Source organism: Podarcis bocagei, assembly GCF_964188305.1.
Source record: "Podarcis bocagei genome assembly, chromosome: 9".
Lineage (NCBI taxonomy): Eukaryota > Metazoa > Chordata > Lepidosauria > Squamata > Lacertidae > Podarcis > Podarcis bocagei.
The window spans coordinates 22,356,550-22,381,070 of NC_138134.1; the positions used below are offsets into that span (position 1 = coordinate 22,356,550).

At 44.0% G+C, this 24,521-nt stretch overlaps 2 protein-coding genes across 3 annotated transcripts in view; one reads left to right on the forward strand and one right to left on the reverse strand.

The window, feature by feature from the left end:
- MICU3 (mitochondrial calcium uptake family member 3) overlaps positions 1–4,814 on the reverse strand; it is a 45,363-nt gene extending 40,549 nt beyond the window's left edge. The window contains exon 1 of one of the 2 annotated variants that reach the window (XM_081208931.1): positions 4,407–4,814. In XM_081208931.1, the coding sequence (XP_081065057.1) occupies positions 4,407–4,715 (309 nt within the window). In that variant the 5' untranslated portion in view covers positions 4,716–4,814. Of the gene's footprint in view, positions 1–4,076; positions 4,182–4,406 lie in introns of those variants that run through there. The other variant, XM_081208932.1, reaches the window with a different exon arrangement.
- Positions 4,815–17,361: 12,547 nt separating this feature from the next.
- On the forward strand, positions 17,362–23,905 carry FGF20 (fibroblast growth factor 20; the record flags this gene model as incomplete). The annotated part of the gene is made up of 3 exons (XM_081208263.1): positions 17,362–17,650; positions 21,092–21,195; positions 22,867–23,905. The coding sequence occupies 3 exons, from the start codon at positions 17,362–17,364 to the stop codon at positions 23,110–23,112; spliced, it is 639 nt and encodes a 212-aa protein (XP_081064389.1). The 3' UTR covers positions 23,113–23,905.
- Between the last annotated feature and the right edge of the window lie 616 nt (positions 23,906–24,521).

Below are 24,521 nucleotides of genomic sequence, written 5' to 3' on the forward strand. Positions count from 1 at the left end.
CCTTCATAGCCTTCCTGACATTACTGGTTGGGTACTCTTATTTCTCCAATTTCTCTGTTCCCAGAGTTTCATTGAATTTACCCTAAGGTGTACAAAGCAAAGAATCCAAGTATTGCTTCTAATGGCTGTACTTCTTGCATATTTATTATACTACTCCCTAGCTCCCATCTGAGACCATTTTGATTTTACTTATAAAAATGCTTGTCTCCCAGAATGTTTTTTTTTCTAAGCAGGGATGTAATGTAACAAAGGAGACTGATGGATGCATCCCTGCTGTACTCTCCAACATGCAGACCCCACGAGAAACAGAAACATAGCCATGTCAGTCTGTTGCAGTGACAAAACTGAGAAGTCTTTTGGCAAGTTATGTTTCAGAAATGTAAACAAACTTAAATATGCAAGAATTCATAAACATACTTAGACCTGCACATTAGGAATGCTGCCAAAATAAAAACAGTAAGATAAGCAGCAAATAGAGAAACTTAGAACTGCCAAGAGTGTCTTACCAACTGAAATTCGAATGATTGCTACTGCCACTATTTTTTCTTCATTACCACTTTTTCTATAGCACTGAAGACATTTCTCCCTCAATGATGCTGCCTTGATGCATATGTGTTTGGTGATAACCCACAAAACAAGATGAGGCTGTACCCAGATATAACCTTGGGAGGCCCAAACTTAATAGCATCTGATCATGAGAAACCAAATCTCGCTCTCTTTTTTATCTACTCCATGAAAGTAGAACACTGGTGAAATTTTAACATTGATAAAAAGGTTGTTTATAAATTTTTAACCTTTAATAAGTTTACAAAATTAGGAAGTTAATGAAGCCATTCAACATTGCACTATATACAAAGTCAGAACAGTGTCTTTCAAGCTCTTTTGGATGCACACTTATCGATTATATATTTAAAACCGGTAAGTTACAGTTTATCATTTTCTATGCAGAGCAGTTTTAGATCAGATAACCGATCTCCGGACATGATTGACCTTAGATAATCCTTTATCCTTTTTAGTCTAGAACATGATCTTTTGCGAGTACAACTTGTAAACATTAATACATGAACAATCTGAAAATTGCTTCCATATTCAGAAAAGCTGTCCATTTTTTTTCCTGGAATATAATATGACACATATCTTGGTGGCTGAAATTTTCTTTTTCAGGGTGACTTTGTTTGATGGACAGGTGAAAGAATTCAATGATGAGACTAAGGTCAGCATGTTTTGGATTCTATTGCATCAACACCATTGCGAATCTGTTCCTTGAAAACTTGCGGGTTCACAAAAAATGAAAATTCATTAGCTGCACTCCTGTACGCTGTTGCTATTCTATCTAGGTTGGCTTCAGGAGCATCAATAACAGGAATAAATGAATATACCCTAAACTTGTCTCTTGGAGAAAGTTCATCTAAGGCTTCAGGTTCTGTCCCATCACTGGTACAGTGGTACCTCGGTTTACGAACTTAATCTGTTCCAGAAGTGCGTTCTTAAACCGAAACCATTCTTAAACCGAGGCAGGCTTTCCCTAATGAGGCCTCCTGCTGCCAATGCCCTTCCACTGTTCGGATTCCGTTCTTAGATCGAGGTAAAGTTTGCAAACTGGGACACTACTTCCAGTTTGCAGAGTTCGTAAATCGAATCGTTCGTAAACAGGACTGTTCTTAAACTGAGGTACCACTGTATTTTTTTGTACTCTGTTTGTTTCTGACATTTCTTTTGACAAGTTATTGCTTTATATCCAGTAGAGTAAATTTTACTTGCTGTTCACTTTCATAAAAATTAGACTGAGTGTTTGATATGAACTGCAATAGTGAGCTGTAAATATTTACACATGTGCTGAATGAAATTTGTGAACTTTGGAATACCTTGCTAACTTTATGAAATTGGTCTAGCAAATGTGTCCAAAGGTGAAGCATTAAAATGAATTCAAATTCTTCCATTTTCTGCCGAAGATCATAGTTAATAGTTGCAGTAGCTTTGGTGAGCCTCCCATCTTGTGTTTGATAAATGTTGAGTAATTTTTGACTCAAGAATTAGCATTGTCTATCTTTTTGTAGAAGCTGGGTTGGGGGGAAGCTCCTTTATTGTGGCAAAAAAGTCACTGCATCTAGGCAGGAGTCAACTATGGTTTGCCCAACTAGATTTAGGGAATGTCCAGTGCATGCAATAAACTCTGTAAAGTTGTTCCTTTCTAGAACTTTTTGTTGAATGCCGTTATACTTTTCCAGCTATATTGGCTGCATTGACATATGGTTGTCCTCTACATTTACTGAAATCTATTTTCAAGTTCACTGACGTAGTTAAGTATCAACTCACCAGTGTGAACTTTCAGCTCAAAAAAATTCATTTCTAGAAAACCCATTTCTAGAAAAACGTACCCAACAATGACAGCTGATCAACACGGGAAACAGCAGGGGTTGAACTGACTGATAAACTAAAATAACCTGCTTGTTTGATGTTGCTCAGTATTGCTTCTCCAACTGTATTAGCTATCAACTGGATAACCTCTTCACATATGGTTTTGGATAAGTATAATGGCTGACTAGAATCTTTATGTGAGCACATGGAAAAGGACTGAATTTGACAACTCAAGCAATCCAAGAAGTTACCATTTTTTGATGAATCAAATGTTTCATCATCTCCCCTAAATGCCAAACCACATTCTTTCAAAAGAGAAGTCACTGGGATAACTCACTGAAGTACGTGCCTCCAGTAATCCTGCTCTGCTCTGCTTTGATCTTTGATGTGAGCATTTGACCATAATTTCTGGTTAAGTATGTTAGCATCAAGTTCAAATTATTGTTTCCTGTCAGAATGGGATAGTAATGATTCAGTGTAGATTTGTAGCTCTTTATAGTAGCATCACTTAGTTTTGATGTAACAGTTATAAGTTGCTTTTTTTTTTACTATATCTTAGTCTTAATGATCATTAATGATAATCTGTATACCCATTCTGAGGGTTTTATTTTTAACAACCAAGCCATGTATAAATTTTATGAAATAGATGAATAATATGCCAATTGCAGAAAACTTAATATGTCAATTGCAGAATACAATCTCCTTACTAGATTATCTGTGTTGATACTCCACATACTAGACAAGCCCATATAACAAATGCTAAGTCTGAACTGCCCAACTTGGGGTTTACAATTACATGGATTGCACCTTATTTAGCATGCACAAAATTGTGACTGCTTCTCTTGTAAAATCAATAAACATTTAAAAAAACTGGCTTTTGACAAGCATCATGTTAACACCTGTACAATAGCCACTGTTACACCTGTATTGAATTAAATATTAATAGTTCCATTATTGTTGTAAGAATCACCAAGTACATTGTGATGTCAACAGGGCTACTCCTAAACTGCCCTGGGTACTCATATTCATATTTACTACATAGGCAAGAATCTGGACATGCTGTCACTAGTTGCTAAGCTTTTAAAATGAGTAACACAGATCAGCTGGCAACTTGATAACCTTTCTTTACTTTCTAACAGTGGGGAAGAAGTGTAACAAAAATAATCTTCCAGGCAAACATCTTTGCTGATTGTCAAATTCCTTCTTAAAGTAAAAATTGTTGATTGTCAGAGTGTGGTGGAGAGTATGGAGGACCATTTCAAAACAATGAACCTCCTACAGACAACATTTCCCATAAGGAGAAGCACACAAAAAAACATTCATGGTGTCTATTTTGCTGTAGGTACAAATGCTGTAGGTCAATCAAAGCATCCCACCATGTGCAGGTGTAATGGAGCCAGCTGGTGGGAACATCAAAGAGATCATCCAAAGAGGCTGTCTTTTGTATTTTCCTTTAAAATCAACGGAGCTGCTGCATAAGCCACTCTGGGAACCTAAAGAGGTGGGATGAACAAAACAAACCACACACACAGGCTCCACTTGGGGGGGGGGGGAGGCAAAATACGTAGCAAACTGCACGACGAAGCAGCTCCGCTTGACAAGCGGTGACAAAGGAAGGACGGTGCCAAGAACAGAAAGGGGAAGAAGAGCTCCGCCAAGGCCGCAGCATCCTTGGCAAGGCGGCTCCCATTTCCCCCGGAGCAGCTCGTCTCGCTTACCCTTTTGCAAAACAGCAGCTGCGCCAGGAGACGCTGACCCAAGCAAAGTCCCGGCTGCTGCTGCTGCGGCGGCGGCAGGTGGGGAAGGGCGCGCTGCCTGCAGAGCGAGGAAAAGGAGCCGCTTGCCGCACGAGAGCGGCAGCGCCTGCTGCCGACGACGCTCCCGCCCTCTTGCAGGCCGGCGGCTGAGGCGCAGGCAGCCGTGCAACAGGTAAAGCGCCTGCCTCAGCCGCGGCCTCAGCCTGGGAAGCGGGAGCTGAGCTTGGGCACAGAGCATCCCCTGAGGGCAGCTGCTCTGCCGAGCGCCCCTCCTCCTGAGGAGACACCTACCGTCGTATCCCTGGCAGCGGCCGCGACAGGGATGGGCAGCAGCGCGCGGGCCTGGCCGGCCTCGCCGCTCCGTCCCTTCTGCTGAGGTGACGGCCGACGCTCGTAGAAGCGCTGGCAGACGAACCAGGCGAGCGCCCCGCCGGTAGCGCCCGCCGCCGCCGCGGCGCCCAAGCTGCTCAGCGGCGCCGTGCCGCTTCCCGGCGACCGGGCCCTGACACCCCACAGCCGCCTTCGGTGAGGCAGCTCCGAGTCGTTGCCGTTGGGGAGGCGGCAGCGACGCCACCTCAGGAGACCCCGCAGCGCTGCCATAACTGCCGGCCCGGCGGACTTGACAGAAAAGAGCGAAGCCGCCGCCGTCGTTGCTGCGGCGCCGCCGCCGCCGGGGAAGCCTCGCGAGAGGCTCTCGCGCGCGCGAGTGTGTTTTTACCCCGAATCCCCGTTATTGCTCCGCCCCTCTCACTCCCCTCCCTCAGGTCTCACTGCCCTTCCTTCAGACTAATTTCTCGCCTCAGGCCACAATACGTATAGTGATCAGTCCCTTTTCCCTCCACAACTGCTGGTCTTGAAGGGACCGGCAGGTGCAGGCAGCCCTAGACGTGTCTACTCAGAAGTAACCCGCACTGACTTTGAATTAAAGGGACGGCTCTGGGATTTAGGGTACAAACGGAGGAAGCGGGGCTTCTGCTCCTTTAATAGCTGGGCAGAAGAGGGAATGTCAGCAGGTGCAACGGCACACCCGCTGAGATTTCTTATTCTGAACAATTGTTAAGGGCACAGGAGCCCTGTTCTCTTTTTCACTTGGTCATCCTAGCAGAACTGTGGTGTGTTCCCAAACCTCGGTCTTCAATTGTTTCCCCCCTCAGACTACAATTCCCATCATCCCTGACCACTAGTCTTGCTAGCTGGGGATGATGGGAGTTGTAGTCCAAAACCAGCTGACAACCCAAGTTTAGGCAACATTGTTTTAGAAGAAGTAATATTGGAAACAATGCAGATTATAAATTCTTCAGGTCATGTTCAATCACCAGCCATATATGTCCTACCTATTCTCTTCCTATAGAGTGTGTGTTAAATTTTCAGACCCAATTAAGAACTGCAGGATTGGCTGATTTGTTCCGGCCAAGGTGATCCATTCAGTGCAGTGCTGCTGCCAGATGCCTCTGGAAAGATCATATAGGATTTAATGGTGATATTCACCTTCTGCTGTTCACTCTATCATCTAGTAATCAGAAGTACATTCTCCCAAACATGGAGGCTCCATCTGCCTATGATAGCTAGGAGCTGTTAGGAAAAACTGCTCATAAATCTGTCACCTTGCAATATTGGGAAGGTTTCTTATTAGCAGTTTCCCCCTTGTTGCCTAATGTTAAAATTTTCAAACTGACTTGGAGTACGAGATTTACATTTATCACTTCCAAACATGTATGAATCAACAGATAGCTGTGCTGCTTCTGTTTCCTTGAAGTTTGAGTCTTCAGTCAAGAAGTTAATGAATTCAGTAGCACCTGCAGGCTAATCTTTTCAATTGGGGAAAAATTCACATCTGTATCTACTTATGTCTGAATATGCTCCTCAGACCCTCCCACTGAGATGTTTGTTTAAGAACATAAGTTCATTTTAATCACATAATATTTTCAATCAAGTTGGAATTTTATACTATTATGTGCCTAATGCACATCTCATAAATGAACAAAGCAAAGGTTCAAGTGCCATTGTTGGAAACTTCATTGGACAACTACTGAACAGGCTTTCTAATGCATCTTATATAAACAAAATTTTATTCAGACTAAGTAAACAATGAGATAAAAAAGCATATATAACAATAAATATATACCCACTGGGAATAGAAGTAGATGATAAAAGGGGAACTTGGGGGGTCGGACCCTATAACCTAGCAAGCCTGAAAAAGATTGTCTGTCTAGAAGGCTGTTTTTGGCTTGGTGCTGGTTTGCTTTATGTGCATACTGCAGTGTTTCACTGATGAATCTATGAGCTTTCAGTCAGGACCTCAAGTAAGTGTTGGATTTGTGTTTTCTTTAAATCTGAATTTTTATTGAAAGTTTTCAACATATAATACAATAAAAACCAAACTAATGTAAATAAAAATAGAGAAGAAATTATCACTTGATTTGCTTTGAACTTTCTCTCCATAAGCCACTGGGATGATGGCATATCCTTGTTATAGCCAACATGGGTTGACTGAAGAAGTCAATGTAGCTAGATGAACGAACACATAGAGAGACAAACAGATCCACAACTGCCACTACTGGACACTGCATTTTCTTACTAAAAAATGGCTTAGCCTGGGTGTAGATGTGTATGATTTTAGTGGCGACACTAAACAGTGTAGAAACAGTGAGCTGCCTCCTGCTGGTATCTTCAGCCCACAGCACATGATGATCCTCTTATCCTTGGGTCCTGAAGCTGTTTGCCTACACACCCATACTCACTTGTCCTTCCTGGTAGTGCTGTGATCTCATGTGCTTTTCCATACAACATTTTACTGCACAGGCAGTAAAATTTAGTTTAGTTCCAAAGCAGTGAAAGTCCCTAAATTATTGCTATAGGAACTCAAGAGTGGCTTGTAAGAATCATGTGGTCTGAGCTGGGAGCAAAGGCTTGATTACCGAATCCCTCCCAAGGTGAGCTAAGCCTTTCAGGACAGCTTATTCTATGACAGTGTTTCTCAAACTTGGGTCCCTAGCTGTTGTTGGACTACAACTCCCATCATCCCTGCTAGCTAGAGATGATGGGAGTTGTAGTCCAACAACGGCTGGGGACCCAAGTTTGAGAATCGCTGCTCTATTGTATTAACCCCCACATGATTAATTAGACTTAATCATGTTGGTTATATGAGGCTGGTTACCTCTCAAGCAGAACAAGGAAATATCCCATGGGGGTAAAGTAGCACGAAGGGTTAAGGGGTTGGACTAAATGATCCTCAGGATCCCTTCCAGCTCTACAATTCTATGATTCTTCTGTTGCCTTTCAGATGTCAGATTTTGATCTTGGCATTGTTGTTGTTTAGTTGTTTAGTCGTGTCCGACTTTGTGACCCCATGGACCAGAGCACGCCAGGCACTCCTGTCTTCCACTGCCTCCCGCAATTTGGTCAGACTCATGTTTGTAGCTTCGAGAACACTGTCCAACCATCTAGTCCTCTGTCGTCCCCTTCTCCTTTCCCAACATCAGAGTCTTTTCCAGGGAGTCTTCTCTTCTCATGAGGTCCTGGAAGATCTGTCCTTCCAGTGAGCACTCAGGGCTGATTTCCTTCAGAATGGATAGGTTTGATCTTCTTGCAGTCCATGGACGGACTCTCAAGAGTCTCCTCCAGCACCATACGCCAAAAGCATCAATTCTTCGGCGATCAGCCTTCATTATGATCAGCTCTCACTTCCATGATCTTGGCATAGGTGCACCCATACACTCTAGTAACACCAAATTTACTACCTATTATCCTAAGAAACTGTCACCACTTCTTTATCCCATTGAGATCATGGACATAATTTTGATGGGGTGTGACACTGTCACAGCCCTAAGCATCTCAGCTATCACTCCATATTTAAGGAGCTTCTTTTCCAAGGAAGTCTATTAAAACAATTTTCTTTCTGCACTGAAAAAGGCAGCAAAAAGTCTTTGAAACAATATGCTGTTTTTAGCAAGTGTCCACGTACTACATTGTCTATTGCAAACCATAATACTTGTTTTGGGAGTTTAAAAAACCAAACCTGGATCACCTATATATTTATTCAATAGCATTGAAAGTGCTGCTCTAGGAAGTAAAGGGGAAACGATTAGATTGTAGAGTATACTTAAAGTAGAGTAAGGAGTTCTTGCAAAAACACTCTTCAAATATATTTAACTTCCCAAGATAGCAAGACAGAATGAGCAAAAATATACATACATATTGGAGTTATCGCTTCCTGTCACATGACTAGTGCAAACGGCAAGGTGAAAATAAGGCCCTTATCGTGTTTTCCCCAGTACTTGATAAAATGGCATAACTGCTTCCAGACTCAAGACATGAAAGGCTACGCTTGAAAGAGGTCAGTTTGTTTAGTATTTCACTTTCACTGCTATTCTCACCCTCTTCATATTTATTTTAAGAGCATTATATTGTGCTTTCAATAAATCTGATACCTTTAGAAAAATTATTGGTGTGGGTTAATTGCCTCGCTGTGATATTTCTATTGTTTGCTATCCAATGGGAAGGTTGGATTTCCTAATCCCTCTGCTTTTTCCAACCTTGTGATTCTGGCCAAATTTCTTACTAAGGTAGGAGAAGTATAGGCAAGTTTCAGATTAGCCCAGATTATACCCATGTCTGTCTTATTTTTAAAGACTGTTGAGCTGGAGCAGATCAGGGGGCCTGCCTCCTGATGCTATATCATCTATTACACACATAATGCTGCAAACTGGCTGGTTTTCCATTCGTGTTCCAGGCTCAACTGAAATTTCTAGTTTTGACTTAATGCTCTATTTGCCCCAGTGTTAGTAAAACACTGCCTCCCTACGTATATCCCATCATAATCTCTTATAAACTAGCAAAAATGTGCTCTTCTGCATCTCATCAATTTGAGCATCAGAGGAATGGTTCCTTCTCACCACTATAGAATCACCATTCCTCAAGTCTTACTAAGAACTCAGCCTGAGCTTCTCTTGGAAATTTTAAGATTATTCTTTTTGAAGTGGTGTGAAACTCAAGGATATGTTTTATGGAATCTGTTTTCTAACTGGACAGTGTGTATGTTCTCTGTCTAGATATGGGCTGGGCTAGAAGTATGAATGAATAAATGAATAAATGAATAAATGAAATGATTAAACCAAATCTTAGATTAGGATGATCATCACCACCACAGTGCCATCCATGTATGTCTGTAGCAGACAAGGAAGACAGCCCCTGTGCCAGGAAGCTTCTAGTCTAAATATATGATCTTAAGGCACATATGACACCCAGGGGTGGCTGTGGGCAGGGTTCCTGCATTGCAGGGGTTGGACTAGATGACCCTTGAGGTCCTTTCCAGCTATGATTCTATGGTATGATATGAGATGACAATGATTCTATGATATGTCACAGTTACCTTGCTAAAAGCTAAGCCAATGCATGTCTGGTCAGTGCATGGATAGAAGACTGCTTTGAAACTGAAATCATGTCTTCCATTAAGTTGTGAACTACCCTGAGATCTATGGAAATAGGGTGGTATAAAAATCTAGTAATAATAAAATTAATAAAGAAACAAAATAAATAAAAAACTTCTTTTGTTGTGGTTTAGTCATTTAGTCGTGTCCGACTCTTCATGACCCCATAGACCAGAGCATGCCAGGCACTCCTGTCTTCCACTGCCTCCCGCAGCTTGGTCAGACTCATGCTGGTAGCTTCGAGAACACTGTCCAGCCATCTCGTCCTCTTTCATCCCCTTCTCCTTGTGCCCTCCATCTTTCCCAACATCAGAGTCTTTTCCAGGGAGTCTTCTCTTCTCATGAGGTGGCCAAAGTATTGGAGCCTCAGCTTCAGGATCTGTCCTTCCAGTGAGCACCCAGGGCTGATTTCCTTAAGAATGGATAGGTTTGATCTTCTTGCAGTCCATGGGACTCTCACGAGTCTCCTCCAGCACCATAATTCAAAAGCATCAATTCTTCGGCGATCAGCCTTCTTAGTTTCAGGCTTTTCCCTGTACATCTGAGAACTAGCTGACTAAGCTCCCTGACACAACACGATAACTGGATCACGTTGGCTGGGGAAACCCAGCCAGATGGGCGGACTATAAATAATAAATAATTATTATTATTACTACTTGCTTTTCCTTGGAGATAAGGTGCAAAAGGGGGCAGGGCTCCTCCTGAACCTTTAATAGTTGTGTCAAAGGGGGAATTTCAGCAGATGTGCTCTGCATGACAAGCTGCACCTGCTGAGATTTTCTTTTCTACACCCTTTTCTAAAGATGGAGGAGCCCTCTTCCCTTTTGCATCTCGCTACTCTACTTGGGACCAACGCAGGAAGCATTTCTGTGACTTGAAATAATATCTGTCTGATAACCTGTTTCTTAATTATAACTATTTTGCTCTTTCTCATGTCCCCAATGTTTTGTACTGAGTTGCATTGATAGTTCAATTCTTCTGTCCATTTGTACACATGTTTTAAGATACAGTATATATCTATATATCTGATTGACACGGTGTGTGCTTCAATTGTTGGGGTGGGGTTTTCTTGTTTTGGGGGTGTAATGCTATCTTTAAGACATAAGTGTACAGGCTCCCTGCACAATTGGTTTTCTTCAGATTCTGCAACTTTGATCTCGTTCTTTGATTTAGCCCTGCAATTAAGATTTGGTTCAAAGCAAAAGCCCATTGGTTGATGTTTTACACTGATGTGATAATGTTTACACAGATGTGCTTTGAAAGCTCGATTATGAAGGATTTTTTGGGTCCAGCCACATGACAGGCTCCTGTTATTTGAAAGGTAAACTTATATAACATCTATCTGCAACAGCTTTCCCAAGAAGTCTGCCAGCTCTCCCTCTCGCTCCCTCCTTTGGAAGTGATTTATCTGATCATTGTATTTAACATTATTTTCGTTTTGAGGTTTTAAATCCTTCCACAATAAATCACTTGCTTTCAACAATCTTCTCCTTTTTTTATCACTCAGGTGCACACAGGGCAGTACTTAGGACTACTGTGATGAAAAGGTGTTGCGTTACCTGCTTTAAGCCACCTGCCAATTAATTAGCCCCAAACCTCTCTCCAACAAATAAAGCAAAGCAGCCAAATCCATTTGATCTCCCAGATTTACATGGTTGGTGACTGAAAAGACACATGGAAAGAGACTTTGAAAAAAGAACTCACCTAAGAAAAACATCACCCTATTCTTTCCCATCGCTCTACTACTTTTGTTTTGTTTTGTTAGTTAAACAAAAGTGTAAACCCACTAAGCAATTTCCCGCCCCCACAGCCCTTTCAAGATTTGGTTCTGAAAGGTCCTCGATAGGGAAATAACATTTATCTAGATGAGAATATACAGTGTATTAAGGCAGGCGATAATACACTTTGCAATACTAGGGTTACATTAATGTTCCCAAAACACACGTGAACCAGTGTGTTTTGTACTGGGCCAGTCAGTGGAAGAGATTCAGATTTTATGGATCTGGGAAATAGACAAGTTACTTTCTCCAACTTTAATATGCAAGTAATAAGCTCTTTCTCTCTTACAGGGTGGTAAGGAATTTTTATAAAAAAATATTGTAAACAACTTTGCACATGAAAGTGTGATTAACAATGACACACTTTTTATTTATATCCTACCGTTCCTCCTAAAATGTCATGGATGTATCCAGTTGGAGTAAACCCATTGACATGAACGAACCTAAGTTAGTCATGTGCATTAATTGAAACGGGTCTACTCTGGAGTATAACTAACAATGGATACAACCCTCAGAGTGGACTCTATGGTCCCTGCTCTTTTATACTCACCAAAACACCTGTGAAGCAAATTAGGCTGAGAAATCAAACTGGACAAGGTCACCCAGAAAGCTTTGTGGCTCAGGGTTAGGATAAAGGTAAAGGGACCCCTGACCCTTAGGTCCAGTCGTGACTGACTCTGGGGTTGCGCGCTCATCTCGCTCTATAGGCCGAGGGAGCCGGCGTTTGTCCGCAGACAACTTCCAGGTTATGTGGCCAGCATGACTAAGCCGCTTCTGGCAAACCAAAGCAGCACACGGAAACGCCGTTTACCTTCCCGCCGGAGCGGTACCTATTTATCTACTTGCACTTTGATATGCTTTCGAACTGCTAGGTTGGCAGGAGCAGGGACAGAACAACGGGAGCTCACCCCGTCGAGGGGATTCAAACCGCCAACCTTCTGATCGGCAAGTCCTAGGCTCTGTGGTTTAACTCACAGTGCCACCTGCGTCCCCAGGGTTAGGATAGTCAGATGCAAAAGAAGACAGGGCTTCTTCAAAGAATGTGTAGAGGAAGGAATTTAAACAGGCACAGATGACATTCCCTCTTCTACAGAAACTATTAAAGGTGCTCCAGTCCTGTTCTCTTGCATCCAGACAACCTTAATGAGCAGAGATTTGATCCTGGGTTTACCCAGTCCCTAAATTCTAGCTACTACACCAGCTAGAGAAACATATCCGGTGGTATTCAACCAAGTCTTACGCAGGGCAGACCCACTGGAATGAATGCCCTTAAGTTAGCCATGCCTATTCATTTCAATGGGTCTACTCTGAATAGGACTTACACTGACTCCAACCTGTAATTTAAAATATGGATGTACCTGAAATTATATTAAAAGAAGTTGCCTCTGAAACAATCTGAAGCTGGTCCTGAGTGTCAACATTTGCACTGGGAATTGATCGCTACAGGAAGAGTGATAGCTCTCGCTTGTGGTACAGTACATGTTCTTGAGACTCTGGAACTAGACAATCCTTTGCCGAACTCTTTCAAAAGTTAGTTCTTCATACAAGAGGACCCATTTTCTCTTTTGCATCTGGTTACTCTACTCACTAATCCACTTGTGGTGGTATCAACATTATTAAAGCACCCCCACAACTGATGGACAATCAATATACAGGCACACACTCTGCTTAATAGAAATATCTGGAAATTGGGATAATTTTTACCTCTCTCTTGAAATTTGGGACAATCTGCCTCTGACCCATAACATAAACTGCAGTCTTATGCACACTTACCCTGGAGTAAGCCCAATTGAACTTAATGGGGCTTACTTCTGAGTAAACATGCCTAGGCATGTGTAGTAACTCTCCTGCATAAAGATGAACCCAAGCAGATGAAACAGACGGTTAGGTTGTGTGAGGATTCCACTATCACACCTTTTATCTAACCTTATTAAGAAAAGGTGGGGTTTATTATAGTGGCAGTCAGGAATGCGAGTCTGAAAATTGAACAACAAGCCACACACAGATGGGACTTTCCCCTTCATAAGCTTGAGCAACCCTCTGGTAGGGAACTGTGAAGTTTCCCCTTGCCAGCCAGGAACACATCCATGCTTGCAGAAGCAGAGTAGGAAGTTGCAAATGTATCTTTCCCCAGCTATCAAAGTTCTCCCATAAAACATTTTGATCGCTTTTGTCTCTTTAACAACCCAAAAACAGAGAGGTCTTGAAAGATTAGCAGGACGACCTCCTGGCAGTCATGCAGAAATAAAACCCACTGACTACTTCCCTAATGCTTTCATTACAAAACATGGACTTTTTGATAGCTTCTTTCACTTTAAATGAATCTAATATATTTCTCTGCCTCTGCATTTCCAGCAGAAACACTATAGTTCCAACTGCCATGTGTCAGGAACCAGGTATGACCATCAGCATCTTGATACATTCCTAAACACCTGAAGGCAGGGACAGGGAACCTTTGGCTCTCTAGATCTTGTGGGACTACAACTCCCACAAGCCTTCATTGTAGGCCATGCTGCCGGGATTGATGGGAAATGTAGTTCAGCAACACCTGGAGGGCCAAAGGTTCCTCACACTTGTTCTAAAAGGGATTGTTGAGTCCATCAGAGAGAGCGAGGGAAGCAGCAGCAGCACTTGACATCCTTCTATCAGGTCTGGATACAGCTCTTGGTGACAGCCCCTGCCCTGAATGAGAAGCTAAACTGTTATGTATAATAATATCCATCTACCTATGAAATTAGTTCTTTTGGGGGAGGGCTTTACCCTGAAAGCCAACGTGTAAGTATTGAGAATAAAGACCTTTAATCTCATAGTTGTGGGTTTGAAGCCCACATTGGGTAAAGGATTCCTGCATTGCACTGCAAAGGGTTGGACTAGATGATCCTTGTGGTCCCTTCCAACTCTATAATTCTATGATTTTTGCATGGCAATTCTTATATAATGTATACTTGTGTCTGACTGCCATCTCTTCAAGGAGACAGAGACATGCTTTCAATGTGACACCTACTCTTTCCATATCTACTTGACCAGAGCGTCTACCATGCACCAGGAACTGCCTTATTTTTCACTCTATAAGATGCACCAGACCATAAGACGCACCTAGTTTTTGGAGGAGGAAAACAAGAAAAAAAATATTCTGAATCCCAGAAGCCAGAACAGCAAGAGGGATCCCTCTTGTTGTTCTGGCTTCTGGGATAGCTGCGCAGCCTGCATTCGCTTCATAAGACGCACACACATTTCCCCTTACTTTTTAGGAGGGAAAAAGTGAGTCTTATAGAGCGAAAAATATGGTAGTTTCTCCATCCAGAGATGAAGACGCTTTGATCCTCCAGATGTTGTTCAACTATGCCTCTCATCATCCCTAACCATTGGCCATACTGGCTGAGGCTGATGGGAGCCGGAGTCCAGCAATATCTAGATGGCCATAGGTTAGTCACCTATGGAGAGCGGTGAGTGTGGTACCAAAAATATGTTTCAGATAGAACCCCTCTATTCATGGGTGATCCAAAAAAATTGCAGGAAGGTTAACATGAGATTACAAATCTGCCTTCCTGCATTACCATCAATCACTTAAAAACACTACACAAGAAGACTGAGAACTCTCACATATGCACACCAAGGAGAGGGGGAGAGAGGTTTAGGTTTCCTGAGAGTCAGGCCCCTTGAACTCAGAGAGGCTTACTTTGGAGTAGACATGCTTGGCTTTGCCCTCTCAGGCTGCAACAATTCTAAACTTACCTACTTGGGAGCAAGCCCTATCGAGCTCAACGAGGCTTTGAGTAAACATGTTTCAGATTGTGCTATCAAATCACTTTAAGTGGCATGTATGCAGTCAGTTCTAGCCTCCTGAGACCTGATGGAAAAAGCAGAAAACATTGTTGGGTTCTGCCTTCCCCTTCCCTACAGGGTACACAGTATGGGGAGATCTAGGAGCATGCCTAGGATTGGATTAGCTTGCAGATCACAGCACAGACAGGCACTGCAATTCTATGCACAGAGTTGCTGAACCTTATTCCCTCCCCAGTCTAAAAAAGCAGCCCTGCCAAGGATGGTTGGTGGCAATCTGGCTGGTGTATTATGGGTTCATAATGTGGGCTCTAACAATTTCTCTAAGGCCCGCCAGATATTGTTGGCCTCCAACTCCTCTCAGCCCTAGCCAGCAAAGGTAATGGGCAGGAATGATGGGAGATGGAGCCCAAGAACATCTGGGTGGCCAGAGGTTTGTCACACCTGCTGTAAGGCCACATGTGTACGTGTATTAAGGCAAATGTCAGAAACTTGACATTGCTGATGTTGATTGGTGAACTGTTGCAACACCCAGCTGGAAAGGCATTCACACTTGTGGCATCTCTTCTCCCTGTACGTCAACCTTTGGTACCCTCCAAATTGTTTGGACTACAGCTCCCTTGTATGCCCAATGGTCAGGGTTTATGGGCATTGTAGCCCAAACCACCTAGAGGGCACCAGGTTGAGGAAGGGCGCCACAAATTAGGCAAATGACATTTGGTAATTTACAGAAGGCCATAGACACAGCCAGGATTTTTGTTACGGGGGCAGGCCTTTTTTTAGTGGGGGGGCAGAACTGATGTGATTGGTCAATTAAATATTTCTATTGTTCTACTTGATCTGGGGGGGGGCAGTTGACCCCCGTCCCCCTTGTCTATGCCCATGGAGAAAGCATTCACTTGGCTTCATCATTTACAGGTAAACACCAGCATTTTCTGATATTTCCCGCTGGGCCACTTCTAATCTGGAGACTGACCAGTAAATGTCGATATTCACCAATAGCCTACCAGACACGCATCTGTTCTGCTGTATTCGGATAGATTGTTGAGCACTTATATTAAGACACACCAGAACAATAGTCCTGTGTCACATTGTCTGTGATAAATGAAGTATAGCAGCCTTCAAGGAAGGGGGAAACCCCAGTTGACGATGCCAATTCATTTGGAAACAAAATCCCCCCTCTTTTGGGGGGGGGGGGAAACCTAAGGTGATAAAAGGAAAGGGTAATAAACGCAACACTTTTATGAGTGCTCTGAAAAATCTCAGAGTGGAACTGTTAGATCTTTTGCTTTCTCTCCCCCGCCCGCTGCTCTTTCATGTGTGTCTGGGCAGGTCTAACCCTCAGGTAACGCCCTTTCTCTCCTGCTTCTCGCTTACCTTTCCTCGCACCTGTCCACGTAATGCACTGCAAGCTCCCCAAGTCCAACCCTGCTTTCTCCTGCGCCTTTTGGCAAACTGGGCTTTTGCGCCTTCTCGATTTACTTCTGTGTGAAGAAAAGCCTGATCATCAAAAGCAGGCAGGGAACCGACAGCATCCTTCGCCCCACCGACAACAACCTGCTCTCTCTCTCTCTCTCTCTCTCTCTCTCTCTCTCTCTCTCTCTCTCTCTCTCTCTCTCTCTCTGTGTGTGTGTGTGTGTGCGTGTGGGGAGGGAGGGGCTGGTGCTGGTGGCAGCGGAGGGGAGGGGAGGGGTGTTTCCTAGGCTGCTAACTTCGAAGGGGCGTGCGCCAAGGCGCGAGAGAATGGCTGGGGAACATTAGGAACTCCCCTCCGTCCCTGCAGAGCGAGGGTGGAGGCGGAGGGGAAGAAAGGTGTGAGAGGAGGGGCGGCAAGGAGAGAGAGAAAAAGCTCCGTCTAGGGTTTCAAACGCCGGGGCGCGCATCCGCATTAGCATATGTCAGGGGGGAAACCCGCCCGACGTGGCTATATATAGAGCGCGAGCTGGAGAGATTCCCCCACGCGCAATTTTGGAGAGGCCTCGCTTGCATCGAGCCAGAAGCAGCAGCAGCAGCACCGGCTGTGGATGTTTATGCCAAGCTCAGCCCAGTCCCGCCAGCCCCATGCCTAGGGAGAGAAGAGAGCCTCCCCAGACAGGCAACTGCTATCTGGATGCGGAGTCCGGCCTCCGGGAGAAGCCCCAGCTGTGAGCCTTGAGACGTGACTCTCTGCATACATCTACCTGTCCATAATATATATACAGTATATATATATCTCCCCGCCGTCCTTCTCCATCCCTTCCTCGCTGGGACTCCTCCATGGCTCCCTTAGCCGACGTCGGGGGCTTCCTAGGCGGCCTGGAGGGCTTGGGCCAGCAGGTGGGCTCCCACTTCCTCCTGCCTCCGTCTGGGGAGAGGCCGCCTCTGCTGGGAGACCGCCTGGCGCAGGTGGAGAGGGGCTCCCGAGGGGGCGCGTCGGGGGCCACCGAGCTGGCGCACTTGCAAGGCATCCTGCGCCGGAGGCAGCTCTACTGCAGGACGGGCTTCCACCTGCAGATCCTGCCCGACGGCAGCGTGCAAGGCACTCGGCAAGACCACAGCCTCTTCGGTAAGGCTCCTCACTCTTTTCCCTTCCTCCCTTCCTTCTTTTCTTCCCTCTCTTTCCAAGCAGGCTTCGCTCCCTTCCGCGGCTTCTTCCCCCACCTTCTCCCCTTGCGACGGAAGCATCCTATAGCAACAGATGGTATAGCAACGGACCTCTGGCTTAAAGGCATAAACCGCTTTAAATCCGGGCTAGGACCGCGGCAAAGGGAGCCAGCCTAGCTCCAGATGATGCTGGAGACAAGAGCTTGAGGAAATTGGGGGGGGGGGAGGGCATCATTAGAATCGTAGAGTTGGAAGGGATCCCTAGGATCATCTAGTCCATCCCCTTGCAAGGCAGGAATCTTTTGCCCCAACCCGTGGCCCTGAAATTAAGAGTCTCATACCCCAGCATCTGTTTGCAAGGCTTTGTTTGGAGCAACAACCTTTTTTGGGGAAAAAGTAGGGCCTTGTAGGCATGAAGTACCAAAAGAAGATTTCCTTGAGCATGTGCAGAGTGCCTTTCCGGCCCCACCTACAGCTGCATCCCATACTGTGCAGCAGATGAACGTTGTGGGTGGAATCCTTGCAGGAAATAGCGCTGCACCTGAAAACTGCAATGGGCCACAGTTTCCATGTCAATAAGTTATTCTCATGGTGGTTGCATGCTATTTTGGACACAGGTGTGCTTTCCTGCAGGAAGTAGGCAATTAGTTGGTGCGGATGAGAAGAGAGGGCTTCCAGGTCAGAGCGATTTGCCCTAGAGAGCCTCAGGACCTCTCCCTTTAGAAAGGAAACGCCATATGTATTTGCTCAGTCATCTGCACCGCTTGTATGTAGGCAGCATGTGTGTGTGCATATGCGGAAATACAGAGACATATCACAGCGGCATACCTGGACACACTGCTCTGGCTGGGGGGAGGAAGAGGGCGTGTCAGTTCCAGCCTTTCACTCTGATCTTTGCCAGTGCTTTGATTTTTCTTCTAACAAATGAATGTAGGTCTTGCCTTCCTTAATTGTTTGCAATGCAGCCCTGCCCTTTGCTACCTGTGTATTAAGCCCCATGCGTTCCAGTGGGAGTTAGGCATACGCAAATGTGTGCAAGACTGCACTTTAACAAGACGCTGCTGTGCAAAGTGGAACTGAACTGTGCTGGTCCTGCATAAACAGCAGCTACTGCTGTTTCACGTCTATTTAGCTCTGCTGTGCCAGGCACTGTATGCAACAGAACAGGCCGCATGCCTGCCTTAAGAGCAGTGAGGAGACTGTGAGTCTATGGTTGTATTCCTGCAAAGATAGTTTGATTCTCTTCCCAACAGCCCTATAGATTTTTTACTATGCCCATTTCGCAGATTGGAAAAAGAAGGCAGGATGACTGAGGAAGGTCAACCATTGAGTTTATGGCATAGCAGGTGTCTCCCAGGTCCACACATGACCTGACACACTAGCCAGTAGTCTGATAACTTGCTACATCTCTGACCTGCATTAGTAGTAGTAGTAGTAGTAGTAGTAATAATAATAATAATAATAATAATAATAATAATAATAATAATAATAATAATTTATTATTTATACCCCACCCATCTGGCTGGGTTTCCCCAGCCACTCTGGGCGGCTTCCAACAAAAGATTAAAAATACATTAAAACACCAGTCATTAAAAACTTCCCTAGTTTGAAGGGCTGCCTTCAGATGTCTTCTAAATGTGAGGTAGTTGTTTATTTCTTTGACATCTGATGGGAGGGCGTTCCACAGGGTGGGCGCGACTACTGAGAAGGCCCTTGCTCTGTTTAGGATTCAAATTTTCTTCTTCTCTGGTGATCACTCGGAGCCAAGTAAGATTGTCTTCCATGAACACGGTCTTAGCAGTGTGTCCATAGGTAACTGTGGAGGCCAGTTCTGGATCTGCACATCCTTCCACATGGTGAGGGTTTGCCAAATGTGCCTTCCTCTTAGCTCATTTCTCCCTTTTGCCCTGAGTTCGAGTGTCTTCAAAGTCCATAACACCTTTGGTAAAGGCTGTTCTCCAACTGGAGCGCTCGCAGACCAGTGTTTCCCAATTATCAGTGTTTATGCTACATTTTAAAAAAAGATTTGCCTTGGGAGAGTCTTTAAACCTCTTTTGTTGACCGCCAGCATTATGCTTTCCATTTTTAAGTTGGGAATAGGTAGCTGCTTTGGAAGTCGATAATCAGGCATCCAAACAACATGACCAGCCCAATGAAGTAGATGTTGAAGAATCATTGCTGTGCCTTAATGACAATATGAGACTTAATGCAAGATTGGGAAAGGTTGCTTAATTTGTAAGAGCAAACAAAAACTGGCAGATTGCAGGAAGCACAGCCTTATCTGAAGAAACCTGCTACTGTTGACAACCATGGAGGGGTTTGAACAGACACAAAAGGCCAATGGAGAGGTTTTCTATCAAGTTTCCCATAGTCAAAACAACTCATTGCAAAAGGTTCTTAACTGATTTTGCAACACACTGGAAACATCAAGGTTTCCAGGCTGAACAGAACGTCAGTTGAGCAGAGTTCTGCACAGAAGGGAAATTTCTTACAGCATGTAAACACAGAATAATTACCTCCAAAGAGAGAGAGAGAGAGTTTGAGATCGAGATCAAACATTCTTGGTGCTTCTTTATTCTATCGCCATTCTCAATAGGTTTGTCTGATGTGGTGTCTTTGTGGATTGAATCACCTGCTTATTATGAATTGGAGCGGGGGAGGGGAGGGGAGTTTTTCTTTGAAAATGATATCAGAAAGGCAGAATACCTCCCATGTCTTTCAATGGAACCTTGAATATTGGGAACTCCGAAATCTCTGATGATTTATTTGCAGCCGGAAGATTTAATATCTGATCTTTGTAGAAGATTTGGCTGGGCTGCCACTCAGCATTACACAAACCAAGACCCTGGCAACTTTCAATTAAAACTCCCAAGGCTGCAAATGATAGAACATTCATTATCTTGCTTTGGGAGTTCGGAAAATAAAACAGCATTGATAAATACAGAAGAAAGATTCAAAGCTATGCCTAAAATCAGATGGCAATATTTCAAAAGGGGGGGGGGAGCCATGGTTTTTAAAAGCATTTATCAAAAACTTCCTTTCCAACAATCCAAATATTTGATTACTGTTATTATTTAACAGAGAATGGGATAGCCTAGCCAAAGTTGCACTTATAAGTTCCACTGATTTCAGCTGCAGAGACTTGGGCACATGCTTAACACTCTTGTTGAAATCAATGAAGTGTCAAAGGGCTTAGTTTAGGCCGGATCGTGCCCAGTCTTTGAACCATTATAACTCAGGGATACACCTTTTGAGGGTGTTCTGTGCTATAACAAAATACTACAGTTAGATTTTGCATAGCTAAGTCCCTGTCTGCCTTTGGCAATATTTTATAACTGTGTCTTCACTGCAACGTGCATGGAAGTTGAAAACAAACGTTTGTTTTTCTCCCTCCTCAATGCAGGTATCCTTGAATTCATCAGTGTGGCTGTGGGATTAGTCAGTATTCGAGGGGTGGACAGCGGCCTTTACCTTGGAATGAATGAAAAAGGAGAACTTTATGGCTCTGTAAGTATTACCATTGTATCACTCAGCTTGTGCTATAAGCTCAGATTTCCTGTCGACTTGATCTGTTATAGCCACTGGCAATTTTGCTGCTGGTGTCAGAGAAAGTTGGATCATACCCATTTATTATTATCCTTTCCTATTACCTAGTGCCGGACCATTCTGCATGCAAAGATATGCTCTGTCTCTGAGCTATGCCCCTTCCCCAGATGTCAGGCCAGCTTCCCTGGCTGCTACCAGCAGAGTTAAAGGAGTCACTGGGTGCACTTTCCATTCATATGCAGTGGCAATCTGGTTCCAGCCAGCCTGGCCCAGGTGCTCATGTGAATGACATTTACCTGTAGTTCTGAGGGAAGAAAGAAGTCCAATTTGCAAGGCGTGAGGGGACAAGGGAGTCTTAGTATTGTTAATCTACAACAGCCTTAGCCAACCCAGGTGCCTTCCAAAGGTTTTGGACCTACAACACCTACTAGCTGCAGCCAGGGCTGATGGGAGTTGTAGTCCGAAAGGGCAACCAGCTTGGCAAAACTGGTCTAGGAGTCCAGACAGTTTTGTAAAGGGGTTCAGTAGCTAATATTTTCCATCCAATATCAATCTTGCAAAGCAAGTCATGCTCTGAGTTCACTCTCTGTTCACCAAAATAAAGAGAGAGAGAGAATGAAGGAGTTGTACACATAAATACCAGAGCATAGACGGACGGAAGTGAAATTTGCTGCTCCATTGTGATTCAGCCGGTGGAGCTCTGGGGTGTACTTTCTTTCTTTCCTCGTTAATAAAATAATCATCTTATATTCAGGCCAATACAGTACAGTGGTACCTCGGGTTACAGACAACTCGGGTTACAAACACTTCGGGTTACAAACTCTGCTAACCCAGAAGTAGTACCTCGGGTTAAGAACTTTACCTCAGGATGAGAACAGAAATCACGTGGCGGCAGCGGGAGACCCCATTAGCTAAAGTGGCACCTGAGGTTAAGAACAGTTTCAGGTTAAGAATGGACATCTGAACGAATTAAGTTCATAATCAGAGGTATCACTGTATATCCCTTTGACTCTTTTATTAAAGCAATGGATCTATCGCTTCTCTTCTGGAAGCATAGGGGATATACTGCATTGGCCCAAATATAAGCCTCACCCGCAAATAAGCCACACCTTTAAAATTCAAGGGGGAAAAAGAAAACAAGACAATACCCTAATATTAGTAGCTCCCTTAAAATTCCACAGGCACTCACACCCGTTCCGTTTTACCATATGTCTGTTTCAGCGGCGATATTGTAAAAGCCCATTTTTGTAATGTCTCAAATTTAAGCCATGCTTTAACTTTTCACGTTCGGAATTTGGAAAAAAAAGTGTGGCTTATATTCTGGCCAATATGGTAATCTGAGGTGGGGAGGGTTAGGGGTATTGTTAGATCCTTAAAATGATTTATATGTATCGATGCACATTTAGACTGACTTTTCGAGGGGAAGCTGCCTTGTAAGCAAAATTCATTTTTAAAAGCTTTTATTCCAAAAACAAATTTTTTGGGGGTGGCCTAAGAACACTCGTTGCCTAAAGGATTGGTTAGCTCTTATCTGAGCAAGTGAAAGGAAAGCTGCTTTTGAGAGATGCCACCTTTGAGGCATTTACTTAATCAGATTTCTCACCTCTGTGTTTATTCCTAAAATTTCCACAGGAGAAGCTGACTCCTGAATGTGTCTTCAGAGAACAGTTTGAAGAGAACTGGTACAACACATACTCCTCCAATGTGTACAAGCATGGGGACTCTGGCCGGCGGTACTTTGTGGCGCTAAACAAAGACGGCAGTCCCCGAGACGGGGCGAGGTCCAAAAGACACCAGAAATTCACCCATTTCTTGCCCAGGCCAGTGGATCCAGAACGAGTACCAGAGCTCTACAAGGATGTGTTAGTATTCAGCTGAAGTCAGAACACTGGAGGAGAATGGAGTCTCTTAGCCTCAATGGTAACAAAAGCACGAAGAACTTCCGAATGCTGTGGAGTTCTGAGATATCTAGGGTGCCGGTTGTCAGAGAAGCTGTTAGTGGTAGACAAGCCCTTCATTGCCCAACGTCTGGATTTAGGAGAGTGGGCCTTGAGGTCAAGTGGGTCAACCTCTTTTTGGTTTGCTCACTCGTGCGCCGGTCAAGTAGACGAGGAGAAGTTGGAACTGGACTTCAAACCAGACTGTTCTGGATTGCTTTCTCCCTTCACCTAGAACACAAATAGCTACCTAAAGCATGTGGAGGCAGATTGTAGGAAAATGGAAGAAATGGCAGGAAAAGAATGAATGGCAAGCTGTGTGGATTGGGAGTGTCAATCTATGGGGACAGCGCTAACTCGGGAAGTGAAATCTGGATTTGTTTTTCCCTTCAGGATGGACCTAATTTATATACTTTCAGAGTGCATATATTTATTTTAAATATTTATTTATTACAGAGTTTATTTTTTACTGGGCTATGAAGAGAGTACAACCCTTTACCCCAATGAAAAATCAATTATGGTGCCAATATTTACTCCAAGGTAGTGTCAAGAAAAGGGGTGTTGTATCCCCCAAAGAGTTCAAATGGAGCAACATCTCTGGAAATATCATTGTTGGGAAATAATAAACTGGGGTTATATTTCTATGCACGCTCCGTTGCCTTACATAGGAAAAGTTGTTGGCTGCCTTGTGACTGCCCCCTATATTTGTACTGGATTTTTAAAAAATGCACATTTAAAAGGGAATTAAAGATAAACTTCCATCTGTTTGTTTCACTGTTGTTACTTAATGGAATTGTTAATCAGTGGTAGCAGAGGCAAGGGTAGTCCTCACCCACTCCTATGTCTCAGATTGCACATGGTTATTATACAGAGGCATCTATGTTTTCAACTCTCTGGTTCTTCATGATGACTCTGGTCCTTGATAGTAACTGTTATGTCATGAGATGGGGAGTCTGGTGTCCTCCAGAAGTTGTTGGACTCCAACTCCCATCAGCCCCACCAGCATTGTCTGCACCCTCCACTGTAGTTAGGATGGCTTTGAAAGCTCTTGTCTTGGAGGGTTCTGAGACAGGAAACAGATAAAACATGAGTTACTTGCACTTCCTGTTTCTTCCTGGTCCACTTTAATGCCTGAAGTTGCTCGAAGGCTCACAGATAACAAAATACAGTGTCCCGTACCATTATACATGCTTAAAGAATGGCTATAGATTTGGAACCGAGAGCCTGAAAATGCCACACTTTTCAGGATCCTAAATAGGTCTCATGCTGGAATTTAGTGGCATTGTCAATAATACTTGGATTCTGGAAGGCATCATGCGCCCTTCCCTCACTTTAGGCACAACCCATGAA